The following is a 14,069-nucleotide window of genomic DNA, read 5'->3' on the forward strand; positions in this document are numbered from 1 at the left end:
GAAAATTACTTTGTTTGTCATCTGTTTTTCTTCTCTGTTCCTGGCTAGCAGTATCCCTGACTAATTGTCTTAAGGAATCAGATAGAATTTATAGCACTCTTTTTGATGCCCCGTTGGTTGTCCCATTTATATTGACAAGCATCAAACTGCATTTGCAGCTTTATTGTTACCTGAAAATTCACTATTTTTTCCCACCTGGTGAGTTCTGCTCAAAGAACTCATGTGTCCTTTGAGGTATGTCCACTGAGACACTACACATGGGGTGACAAGGACAGAGAACTGGAAATTATTTAAAATTTGGATAAAATTTAAGACATTCCTGATGCTGATCCCTAAACATGAAAAAGCATATAGTGTTGGCAATGGAAAACAGCAGGGGAAGATGACCATAAATATAAAAAGGAAGCTCACTTGGCCATAAAACAGATGAACTTCCGTACTGGCCACACCACTCTCACTATGGCCAGAGCATTTCCTTTCCTGGGTGGCTTCTTCAACAATGGACTAGCCAAAATGCCACTATAAAAGGGAGCAGAAGTATTTCAGCAACTCATCCTAGAGGAAAAGCAGGACATAAACTCCACACTCCAGAAGGACAGGATCCACACAAATTATTTTCGTGTTTCTAACAGAGGAAATTCAGATCTACTATGTTTTGAAACCCAGGTTTCCAATGTAACCAAGCCTTGGTTACACAGACAAAAGGCAAACCAAATTGAACCTAAGCAAACATTACCCTGAAAAGGCACTTTAACCTTTCAGGTTCTAACCTGTGGGTCTCATCACCACTAAAAAAGTTGCCAAAAAGCTGTAAGTCCACTTTGGCTGAATGAAGATTCTTTAATAACTAACAGCAACTAATGTGTTTTAATCTTCTGCACAGATTATGGCAGCTCTTAAGCTATCTAAAAGCATCACACATTCCTTACACAAATCTAGCATCCAGTATCCTGTCTTGCTGGTTAAAGGGAAGAAGATTATTTTCTCACCTGAAGATCAAGACACTGGAAAACTATTTTTTTTTTTTTTCCCCAAACAAAGTGTCAAATTTCATAGTGATTTCTCAATAAAAAGCTCTAAGAGGCAACTTTTCATTCTATTGGAATAAAGCTATCCCATCAAAGATGCTTAAACACACTTGGCCAAGCTCTTCCCATATATCTGATGTCCTTCCCCTCTGTTTGCACAGCAGTAGATGATTTCAACTCTGTCTACGCTTCTCGGCGGGAAATGGCAGATTTAGTAGCCGAGTTAGATAAACCCATTCTGAGCTGATCATTGGAAATTAGCTCACTGCCATGCAAATTAGTACATCTGCTTTGAGACAAGGTTCCTCACTCAATGCAAAACTTGCCACTGCTGATACAAGCTCTCAGTTTCTTTCTATTAGCAAAAGTAAGGTGAACAAAGTCAGTCACGTGCTTTCCTGGAAATTCATTTCTAGTGGGTAGAAACTATTGCCATTCTACACAGTAGACAATCACTGCTGGAGATCACATTTATACCATAGCTGAACTACATGAGCTCCTGTATCTTTAGAGTTTCTTAACCATTAAACATTTGAGGCAGCTGATTCACTTCCTCATGCATAGGATGGTGATACTGCACCAGGTAGCCAGCCCATACAATACTGATCTCGGCATGTAACCTACAGCATTAATTAGCATTTAATGTTCCCATCACCTCACCTAATAGTTGCTGCTAAACTTCTGCATGACACCTTTCAGATGAAAATTCCCCCCATAAGCCTGTTCCACAGTCTAAAGACCAAGCACCCTTCCAAGGTATAAAAGAAGCATTTAATAACAACTAAGCCATCTTTCAGAAGGACAAAAGTGATACTTCGTTTTAGGGTCACTTCACAGTTCCTATTCCCACAAGGAAGTGTGGTCACATGTGATGGAAAACAGCAACCACATTAACCTGATTCCCTAACATGATAAGACAAAAGACAATTTTAGTAAAGCCAGGAGCAAGAGGTGAAACCGACTCACAGAAAACAGCACTAAGGGTCTGGATTGCAATCTGGCCACAGCTATGAGGCACATTCTTCCTGATTTATGAGAATCTACCAAGAGAGATTACAATAGATCAGGAAATCCACAGTTCCACATCCATCCCAGTGACTGCATCCTCCAGCACAGGACATGCTGTTACTGTGCCGGGAATGAATGAACTAAAAAGAAACACCAGACCCCTCCTGTTTCTCTCATCCAATGCTGTTTAGAGAACAACTATGAGTTTTACTTCATTCTGACCCCACTGAGCTCACTTGCAACAGCACAGGGCACTCCATCTGTTTTCAGCCACTCAGCTGTGGCTGAAGTGACAAGAAACACTATGGTGTGATGGTGCCGTTTCAAGCGTGCATGAGATAACAGTTTAACTGAACCAAATTAAACCCATAGTATTAATTCTTAGGTTCAGTTGTCAAAAAGCCTCAGGAGTGCATTACCACTTACACAACCTAATCGCTCCTCAGGTATTTCCAGGGAACCTTACCCACAGGGTCTGTAGGAGGAAGAAGGATCAATGAGATGGTCTAGGAGGTGGTGTGAGTAAACTGATGAGGAAGAGAACATTTAGTGCGAAAGCCACCACGAAGCAAGAGGCTAATACTTCACAGTGCTTCTCCTCTTTTTTACCCAGTGATAGTTCTTGTAGAAATCCTCATGACATAAGACAGGCTTGTAATTCAGCCACAGACTCAGGCCTCTGGATAACTGGGTTCAGTTTCCAACTCCGTTTCAGACTTGCACTGTAGCTGGGGCAAAGCTGCTTCACCTCTGCACTAATGCTTCTTCTGTAAAACGCAGTAAAAGTCGTAGTTGCCTCACATCTTTCCTGCCTCATCTATCCCAGTTGTAGGCCAGCATGGGACACCAGTGTCAGCTTGGAGACATCTTTACCACATTTCAGATATCATTAATAATCCTCCTAAGGGAAGACCAATTCTCAGTGCAGCGATGAGCTACCAAATTGCATAAGTAACAACAAACCAGAAATACCAGTTAAGGCAAACGCTATTTAAGAAAGTAAGTGGATTAAATCAGAATCCTTTACCAAAAGAAAGTAATACATTTCCCAAGAGCTGTAGGACACGAAAGTTTGCACTGAAGATTTACAACAATCATCTTTACATGCTTCACAAATCAAGTTAAAATGCAAAACAGAATTGCTAAATTCTTCACTACGATGAAGAAAAAAATATATTTTTTTAAAAAAGTAGTACTTCAAAATAGCTATTTTTCCCGTCTTCATTTACCCGCAGCTATCTAATTTTGGTTATCATACAAGATACAATGACTTAAGTTGTGCAGAGCACAACTCTTGCTCACAGCATGGCCATGAAATCACACATCTTAAAGTTTAGGCCTATAAAAATGTTATCACAACCAAAAAAAAAAATTAAGAGGAAGTAGGATTTTAAGAAGTCATCTCTGTACAATGTTTAAGCCTTACACATTTAAACCAACATTATCTTCAAGCCCAATACCATTTTAGACCATTACACATTAAAACAGGGCACCCATATTTACACATATAATTGGAGTAACACGCTTGTTTTTCATACTTATGCTGCATTATCTCCTGCAATCTAACACAGAGAATGCATTCCAGGCTACATCCAAAAAGAATTAGGTTTTGTGGTTTTTTTCTCCCCCTCCCCCCCCCCCCCCCCGTCATTTCAAAACACTATCACTTCCACAATTTCTCAACCAGCTGTGCTGTTTCCTCATTGGGCTACTTTTGTTTGGGTGATTCTGTATTACAGCAACATTCCAGATTGCTTAAATTGCCAAGGGCTAAACATTACAAAGTGTCAATTGGCATCAAAACCAAATCCAGAGTATAGACAATCTCCCAGTTTAAATACATAAGTGTTACTATGTTTTGTTTTAAAAAAAGAAAGGGGGCAATAAGCAACATCAGCCAGCCAGCCTGGAGATTGTGATCTACAACTGCATTTGGGTTCCAGCTGTTTTTAAGAAATGCTTCTCCCACAACATCATACCATGTCATGCTGACATATTGCTGGTATGAGGAAAGGGAACTGGCAGCAGGTCATGCCAGACCTTATCTGTCCCTACACCACATCATTTAAAGCATTCCAACCCAAGGACAAACGTACCTTTGTTTGTACGGGTAATGACTTCAACATCTTAAGACTTCTCTTCCATGTTTAGTCTACTTGCATGCACCACACAGATTATCATGTCCTAGTTCAAGGCATTGCCAAAATCTACATCTCTGCCAATGTCTAATCCATTCAAGACCCTGACTCCTACGCCTAAGACGTTACAAGGCATGTAGAGATGACGCTCCTATTGCACAACTGGAGATCAGTGTCCAAAAAAAGGCATCTGCATGAAGACAGACAAAAACAATCAGGCTATACTGGCTAACACTGACAAAAGCAAGAGACCGAAAGTTCAGAAGAACATTCCAAGTCTCTCCAGTAACTCAGCTGTGGCCAGTTTGGATTGCCCAATTGTTAAAGTGGGTTAAAAATGGATTTTAGAAGAGCAGTTACCATAATGATCACAATTGGTGATCTTTGAATGAACTGAAATGAAGAAACACTTTGAAGAGATGTAAACTTGCCACAGTTCTGATGTGGCAAGATGATTTCTCGCACTGCATAATCAGTACACTGACCTGCTAAATTCTTGCATTTCAACTTGTTCACCTCACTATCTAGCATTACATCCCCAGCTGTAGCTCAGCAGAGAATTTCAGAAACATCTGAAACCTCTTACGACTTTACATGTACATTTAGATAACTCTTTCACCAGTGCTCAACTACCAATCACATTTTTGTACTACTTTACAAAGCAGAAAAACACAGCACAGAGAAGTTGCATGATGCACTTACAACTCACTCTGGCAGGCTGCTTGATGAACTGCTTTGCTAGGTGTTCAACAAAAGCCTTCTAGTATGAATAAGGAGTCACATCACATAACAGACTTAAGCCTTTTACCTTACAATTCCGTTCTTACCCACTCAGTTCATCTTCACTGATGTTAGGCCAGCTCCTCCCAAAATTACACTTGAAGACCACAGGCAGTCCCAGAATTTATTATTGTTACTATTAATAATAAAAAAAAAGAACGGTCAATACGATTTCATGCCTCTTGACTCAGAAAGCATAACTCATGGTGCAGAAAGGACAGGATTTTCTGCAAGACAGCCTTCAGAAAGTTTCCCCACCCGGTGTTATATGTAAAGTTTGACCAATGTAAACAACACAAAGGCTGAGAGGCAGCTGGGGAGAAGGAATGACTGAAACAATTTCACTATAGACCACAAAATGGCTTGAGCAAGTGACATGTACCACAGTTACATTACTGAAAAGGTTCATTAATGGACTTTTCAGACACACACTCTGAGTCCAGGAAGGAAAGAGAAACTAACTTTTAAAGCTTGTAAGACAGATTGATGGAATAGAAAGGAATTAAGCAGAAGCCCCATATAAGATAAATGGTAGCAAACCGCATTTTCATTAGTCTTTTCAAATGGAAAAGTTTGTTTACTTGCTAAGTAGAAGACAAAGACTTTATCTGCAGACTGTTACAGAATGTGGAGTATACCCAAATAATGAAATCTAAGAGGTGACCTTACATGAAAGGATAAGGGCAACAGTATTGTTGCTACATTAGATACTAGCGCACAAGGGCATTCTCTCTTCCCCTCTCACTTTCAGAAACATCTCTAGCAATCACATCTTTCGCAGTCAGCAAGACTACACAACTGCGGTCCTGCTTCCAGCCTTACGAATTCATTCACTAGAGGAAAGAGTTCACACCCTGATATAATCAACATACGTAAGTGAAGAGGCTGATGTAACGTTACTTAAAACTTGTCTTTCCCTGTTAGTCTGTTAAGATTGTCCCCCAAGAGGACCTCTCTAACAAACTGGCTACTTCTAATTTGTCCCTCAACTTAAGAGAAAATAAAACAACCAAAAAAATCCTGAAAACCTCAACCTAACTGCTCTTAGCAATACTGTAGAATCTGTCAAACAGATGGATAAAAATTTGTACAAGGTCTTGAAGAGAGAGGGCATGAAACAAGGTATATACATTCAAATATCTGACTTCAAGTGACTCGAATCCCACTTCTGTCCCTTTTGGAAGGAGAGGGCTTTGCCGATTATGCATTTCCAGTTAATATGGAACCACTCTCCAATGAGCTGATGCAGATGAGTGGTTTGCAGCATAAAGTCTGTTGAAGCAACACCAGGCAGCAACACACTCATCTGGTCTGATGAATTCAGCATTCCAGCTTTTCCACTCCAGACTCTGGATTCAAATCCTGTATTTCAGTCACAAGCAAAACAACCTTAAACAACATCATGGTGCTTGCATGCAAAAAACAAAAACAACAAAAAACACCCCAAAACCCAGTGCAAACCATTGTACTAACTTGATTTGAGTCAACCGCCTGTTTGAAGGGAACAGCCTGTTTAATCCCAGCAGAATGGGAAACATTGGGAATGGGAAAACGATTTCTAGAAAACAACTGTCCAGTAGATCCCTCTTGACACGTTGCATCTATGCAGATCTGTGGATTGCTGTAATTCTGCAACACAGTCACCCTGGAAGGAAAATTTAGGTTAAGCAAGCATCCAGACTATACACAGTCCCCTGTTCTCACAACTCTGCCTAAAGAGACTCTAGCACCACAATAAAACTATGTATTTCTGATCAAACAATACCTGGTGAAACAGCGATGCTAAAGGCTACGGACTTGTGATTGAAGTGCGAAAACATGTTTCAAGCCCTCCTAAAACAAGACATTCAAACTACTAGAGGTCTAAAAGAAAAAAAAAACCAAACACCTTCAAAAAAGACATATCAGAGAAGACACAATCAATATATTCCTTCTCCCCTTTTGTTTTATGTCTTCCCCAGAGACAGAAATTGGACACCATCCACTTTAAAATCCTATTTGTACCCATCACTTTATAAGCAAACCAGTAAAAAACCAATAGTACAGTTACAGGAAAACACAGGTTTACCTGGCATGTTTTTCAACCTTTTATGTAAATCCAGAATGCATCAATAGGCAGTTTCTTCCACATCTCTAAGCACTGAGCTGGGAGAGGCCCAACTGTACAGCTAAAAGCATCAGCAAAGCTGAAACTAAACACACAGACCTGTGAAGAACAGAAATGAGGCCCAAAGGTTAGGTATTGTTACTTCTTTGTTCAGTGGGGAAAACAGAAGAGAAAAGAAAAACATCCTCCTTTCAACAACAGTTCACTTACATCAGCTGCCTGCAGCAGCAGTACAAGACACAGCATTTTTATGATTTAACATTTTCAGTTAATGATGAATGGAGTAACAGAAGACAGACAAGTTGCTAGTGATTAGGAAGGCATTTAAAATTTGGAAAACTGGAATTTTTTTGGAAAGCTCTTTCTGATGGACAGGAAGAGGAAGGGAGACATCCCGAATCAACACTTATGTGACTTCACTTCAGAGAATTCCCCTATAAGAGTTTCAGTCTTCAGATTTCCTGGAGGTTTAAATGCAAAGAGCCAAAGACAACAAAGAGACTACACACCTAATCTTGCTCAGATGTATGTTACAACATAGCAAGCAGAGATTTTTTTTTTTTTTTTAATAGCTTCTCCAACTACAAGTTGCACACCTTCATTTGTGATGGGAAATGTTTGAAATTGTGAATATTAGTGTAAATGTTTACCCCGATAAACATTAAGCACTAATTTCTCCATCACGATACCATAGGATCCACACTGAAGTAAAGGTGAGCTAACCTTTCACTGAAACAGAAAGCAACTTGCAAAGCCTTTTTGAGCAGCACTGAGCACGCCAAATGCCTGTGCACTCAGCAGTCACGTGTGAATTAATTTTTAAAACATCAGTCTTCTTCTCAGGCTACTTGTGTTGTCAGCATGCTGAACCTCAGCTACGCAGTTTTAAGTACCAATCATGCCACACCAAAAAAGTGTGCTGGAGACTTCTGAACTCTCAGTTACATTCCCTCAGAAAGCAACAATAGTGAATGCCAAGCAGAGATAAGACATCCCCATGTAAGAGCTCTCTTAAAGCATCTAATATCAACACTGTTACAGATACAAACATTTTGTGCAATTATGCCCTCTTCCATTAAGGATATGCCTGAAAAAGTACCACGCCCTCAGATTCATCATCACTGATACGAGCAGACAGGCCTAAAATAGATACCACCAGTCACCTCCAGAACTTACATATTCATCTTTCATATAGGTTAAGATGAGTAGGGAACATGGGCACAAATTACACTACAGTTATCAAAGCAACCCACTCTCAAAGGTGTAATTTTTCCCCCTTCCAACTTTGATGAAGAACTCAAATTTACTCAGTCATGACAGAGGTCTTCTCTACTCGAAGTTACCTTTGAATGTATTTTATCTGTGTTGAATGCATCTGAACCACAAGAATACCAGTGCAAAACATTTGTGCTTCCAATAGGAGGATATAGTGTTGCACCTAAACAGACTTCACATTGCTACTTATTTAGGCATTAAGAAATATGCTCATAATTCAGCAAAGCTTTAATAAAACCATTTAATGAATGGAGTAATAGTAACTAACTCATTTGCCCAGGGCCACAAAAATTGCAGAATCGAAGCTAGTATTTTCAAATCTTCTAGCTCCTAGACCGGTCCATGCTTACCTTCACTTAATTATGAATTTAAAAAAACACATCTTGCCTTTAAGTTCTCATCAAGGTGCAACAACAGCAGATCCATGGATACCCATTCTTCATGCTTTCTGTGTAGTGCGTGGAATCCTGTCAGTTGTACCAATATACCACAATGGAGCAAAAGGCAAGTATCTTTGAAGGATATTACAAATACATACGTATATTTCTCAAATGCAGGAGGATGACTTCTGTTGTCTTAACCCAAGATTTCAAAATAAAGAGAAGCATGTCATACTCACGTAGCACTCTTTGAACAGCTTTGGTAGTAGAAAATAAAGCTGACTTTCTTCCCATTTACTAGTGAAAACAAATGCTCTGAAATGAGTTTCCTAGCATCATTAGAAATTTCAGTATTTTCAAAGCGTTCCCACTCTAGAGAAACTGGAATCTACATCAATATTTGCCAGTGTGACATCAACTAGTTCTTCCACCCCATACCTCAATTTGTTGAGATCACTAATGCAGAAGTTACTAGTGATAATACACACTGCCACCTTGTGTTACGGTTTAGACTGAAAGAGCCTGAAAAGCTGGATTTCACAGAAACATCTCGCTTCAGCTGTTTTAACAGTATTATTTTTTTTCCCCACAGCCACTGTCCCACATGAGCAGCCTCTCCACTTTTACATAACTAACTCAGGCCCCAACAGATGTAAGCCTCCATGATCTCAAGAAACAAAGTTCATTCATCTCCACTAACTGATGCAGGTACTTTCAATGGTACATAGTTTTGCAGAGACAGCTGGTGCTAAGTGGCACAGATATTACCTTTCAGGTTTGAGATGCTATTCCTCCAGCACAAGCAAATAAATACATATGTTACAATACTGTATTGACAAAAAAGTGAGGCTAAGCTATGGATCCCTTCCTCAACCTGAATGTTAAGAAGAATAATAGAAGTTGTCCCCTTTACATCCCTGGACTATATTTTGAGAACTCGTATTGTGTCATTCCCTCATCTACAAGAGGAGACTGAGGGCTCATTTACCTACAAGCTGGGTACAAGCTGAGCAACTATGTTCTGTATCAGGAGAACACAGTGGGACAGGAGCTCCAGGATCAACAAGAGGGATGTGAAGTTTTAGATATCTCAGTGGTCTGTGGCCAACCAATCCTCCTGCTGCATCTGGGCCTCATAGGGGACAACAATCACCCATTAAACCTTCTCAAGTCCAAAGCTGAGTGTAATTACACTGTGTCTTGCAAAGCAGTCCCAAGCCCAGCAGGTGTACCACAGAAAAATATGTGTTAACAAGTAGAAGAAAGAAAAGTGCGGAATGGTTCTAGAAAAGGATGTTAGTGGGCTTTGAAGCTATATTGTCCTTTTAAATACATGCTGAGTAGAAGTCCTGTTTTCTTAAAAAAAATAATAATGGAAGACTGGCTTATAATTTGGGTAAGTATGGTCATAAAGAAGTAAAAAGAAAGCTTCTGTTGTCTCTATTCTGAATAAACAGCACCGTATCAGAAAAATTTTTACAAGTGCAGTATCTTTACACAGATCAAAATCCTAAAGTATCAGTTTTCTTCCATGCTGGGCAATTCTATACAACCTGTAGAACGTTACTATGTTGTTAATTATTTACAAGATAGTAGCATTGAGCCTACCTATTTAATTTCTGCACTGACATTAAATTGGAAATTTCTGTATTACCTTCTCACAAATGATCTATTGAAATAGAAGCATTGCAGTAATTCACAGAATTCACAAGCTTAATTCTAGCATTCAGCAGGAGTCCTTCTTGCTCCAGCAGATAGCAGTTTTTCCCATCAGGTGAGCTGGCAAACAAACAGCGATAGAGGAACATGCATTCACTGCGTATTCACGTTAAGCAGCATTGACTGACCAATTCTGACCCAAGATGAAACTTAGTTTAGAAGACCACTATTTTTTGGGTATGTTTCTTTCTTCCCTTCCCCCACCCAAGCAGAAAAAAGCAAGACACAAGTCTTCTGCCATACTAATGTATTCCATCTTTCAAAAAGAAAGACATGATTTTAATATTACTTAACAATATGTTAAAAAAGTAGCCAGTTAGGCTTCAGTGTTAATACAATTATACACTCTATAACAGATTTGATAGTGTGAGTACTGTTCTTTTTTAAATTTTCTCATTCTGCAAGTATTCTTACACAAGCTGGCTACAAGTCAGGAAAAAAAAATCAAAACACAAATAGCGTAACTTGTACACTCTTAAACAGTAGATTGTGAAAGAACTGAGGAAATGCTTGTCCCATAAGAACCTCTTTTTCATGAAGTCATGTCAGAAGAATTCTGGAGCAGATGAAAGCACAACTGACTAGGTCCATTCCTTTGTCAGGAGTCAGAATGACAAAACATAGCTAGATGCAGAAGTGACAGGAGCCACTGCAGATGATGCAAACTAGTATTTTGGCCTCCACCCAAGCCTAAGCAATTTAAAGTCTTTGAGGCCAAGGCATTCAGAAGGAGATGGAAAAGAGCTATTGTTCCAACTCCAACGGCATACAGCTACAATCAAGTAAGTCTCACTCACAGACTACAAGCACACAAGCTAACAAATTCAGGTAGAAAGTGGCAATTTTTCAGTCCGCAAGAATTATCAGGCCAAAGGGTTCAGTGCAGATCCACACAGCACTGGGGACAAGGCAAGGCAGCACTGGCTCAAGACCAGATAAGCTCTCAGCACAGCAGGACAGATAAGTGGAGTTGTCGTTCATTGATTCCTGCAGGGTTCCCTCCCCATATTATGTCATTTCAATGTGCAGCAAAGGTGGTTTTTTTCAAGCTAAAATTGGACCAGTTGATGGAAAGTCTCTGCCTTGTCTGTCTGGCAGAATCCAAGCAGAATCTGAAAACAAAAAAGAGTGATAAAGTGAAACCAATATATTTACAATCAAACCACAGGTGTTTACTCTTTTGAAAAGCAGCTCTCATTCAGAAAGGCAAAACCTCTTAGAAAAAAAAAATCACACCTAAGAAAATAAAAATCACTTGTTCATCACTCAAACACATCATAAATTACTTTAAACACCACTGCATCATCAAGAGTAAGTGAATGAAGTAGCAAAGAACACTGCATATTTAGCAGACAGAAGCTAGCTGAACGTTAACTAGAAACAGAGCTGACATTGCCATATTTACTGAAAACCTTCTAACAGTAAGAAGGAGTGTTAGGTAACGTATAAAGCAGAAGCACCAATGGGATGGAACACTGCTGCTTCTCTTCTGAATACATCAAAGTTACATTTGAGACAAAGACCTATAGAAAGAAGGTTTGCTTATAATACAGCAGATCAGTAGCCCACACGTCTGGAAAAAACACTTTTAGAACAAAAATCCACTTATTCACTTTCACTGAATTTATGGAAGAACTTTTGAAAAAGGTTGGCACATGCAGGTATTTCAGCGACAGTCCTTTAGTGAGGCCAGGTGTAGTTTGTTTAGGCTAAAGGCTGTATGACAGCATTAAGGCAGTGCATACCCCTCCCTGGAAGGCTATACAGCTTCTCTAACTGAAAGCCAAAAGAGAGGAGTAGACAGAAGGAGCAAAATATAAAGGTACGGTGGAAGGTCAGAAGAACTAAACTTATTTTGTTCTTTCTATGCTAAAGTTAGAAGTAGCTTGCAAAATTAATTCTGAAGTCAGGGTGTAACTAATGTATCCATTTATTATGCCACTACAAAACAAGAAGAAAAGGTGATGAATTAACAAACTATCAGTAAAAGGTACGAATTCAGTTGGCCTGTGCAGCTCTTTGCCATGGAGGGTTATTAAAACAAGCAATGTTGCTAGCCTTTTAAGTATTATGTTGGAAATAATCAAATTATAGAAAACATACGCACTAAAGGTATCTTCATGGTGTTAAATAGCTGGTTTTGTCCCCTAGAACAGCACCTATCAGGGCACTTCAGAGATCTTTTCTAAACAAGTATGCATCAAAAAATTGGATGGCTACACACACTTCATAACAGATGACAGTAAAGGAGTAGATTACATCAATTACTGAATTCATTATAAAACAGTAAAGTGTTAACTTTTCATTTGGAATCATGTTTGACAAGTTTATCCCCAAAGTTCAGCTGCACTTCCACAAATTTAAGACACTGCTTCATTTGTTCTATTGAGAGTAGAGAACTGGTGAAAAGAAATTTTCTATTTTCTTGTTACAGATATTGCAAACTTGAATGAAGCTAAGAATATTCCATGAAATCCATAACAATGTCTTATGCTATACCAACACTAGCATAATATATGTCACATTTCACCTATAAAACTACATTTCAGTTTTAAAAATATCCTTTAATTGGCACCACTCAAAAATATTTTTTCAGAATAGAGATTCATCTTCTAGTACATTGTAGCTCCATAAATAGTCACAGACACACGCATTTTGTATAGTAATAATAAGCAGCACAGAGAAGTAGTTGTAGTCTATCCCTTGCAAGAGCCAGACACACATTACATGCCAGGCACACAGACTACCAAAACCATATAAATTTAGAAAAGAACTTGAAATTCATACTGAAAGCCCTTTCTTAAAAAACCCACCCTTTAAACAAATTACTTGAGTTGTTTTGTGAAATACTGCTGTTGATTCCTAAATTATACAATTGCAGGAAACAGATTTATTTGTAACATTTCAGATTTGGCTGCCATGATGACACGCTTACTAGATTTATTCATGGAAAACTAACACACCCAGCCACCATTAAAGAACAGAAATTTGAGTCGATTTCAGTATTTTGGAAGAACACGTGCTACATTATTTAAACGTGAGCTGTCTGCTCATATTTGACTAATTTAAAGGTAACTAATGTGATGCATAAATCCCAAAAGCAACCAAAACGCACAGAAGAAAGAAGATTCACAAGCACAGGTTCGTATTATTCTTTTACTGTCACTGCACTAGCATAAGCATCTCCTCTTTATGATTGGCATAAGCTAATACCCCACAGTTGTACAACCTCTACTTCATGTACAATATAAAACTCCAAACTAAAAGCTCCTACGTAGAAAAAGAAGAAAACATCATGAACAACCCTTTCTGAAGTATCTGCTCTGAAATTTAAAACGTAAGTTTCATTTACTCACACTTAACACCTAACATAACATTTTTCATTATTTTTTTTTTAAACACTAGTCAGTATTTAGTCTGCATGCATAATAAAAGAAATATTCATGCAAACTCTGCTTATAGAAAAAAGTGGTAACTAAGGATGTTCTGAAAGCGTTGATGAGAACCTGAGGGACAAATAAATGATTCTGGCACTAATTTCTGTATTTGTGCTACTTAGCTATGATCTGTGCCCATAAATCTACAGCTTTGGTGATTGTTACAGTATTCACCATGTCTGTAACAGTACTTGCTA

The 14,069-nt window shown here is 38.8% G+C and overlaps 1 protein-coding gene across 2 annotated transcripts in view; it reads right to left on the bottom strand.

The window, feature by feature from the left end:
• Nucleotides 1-10,665: 10,665 nt before the first annotated feature.
• FAM193A (family with sequence similarity 193 member A) overlaps nt 10,666-14,069 on the bottom strand; it is an 88,277-nt gene continuing 84,873 nt past the window's right edge. For both annotated transcript variants that reach the window (XM_054201848.1, XM_054201846.1), the window contains one exon: nt 10,666-11,547. In XM_054201848.1, coding sequence (XP_054057823.1) covers nt 11,454-11,547 — 94 coding nt within the window. In that variant the 3' untranslated portion in view covers nt 10,666-11,453. The remainder of the gene's footprint in view (nt 11,548-14,069) is intronic.

Source organism: Rissa tridactyla, chromosome 5, assembly GCF_028500815.1.
Source record: "Rissa tridactyla isolate bRisTri1 chromosome 5, bRisTri1.patW.cur.20221130, whole genome shotgun sequence".
Lineage (NCBI taxonomy): Eukaryota > Metazoa > Chordata > Aves > Charadriiformes > Laridae > Rissa > Rissa tridactyla.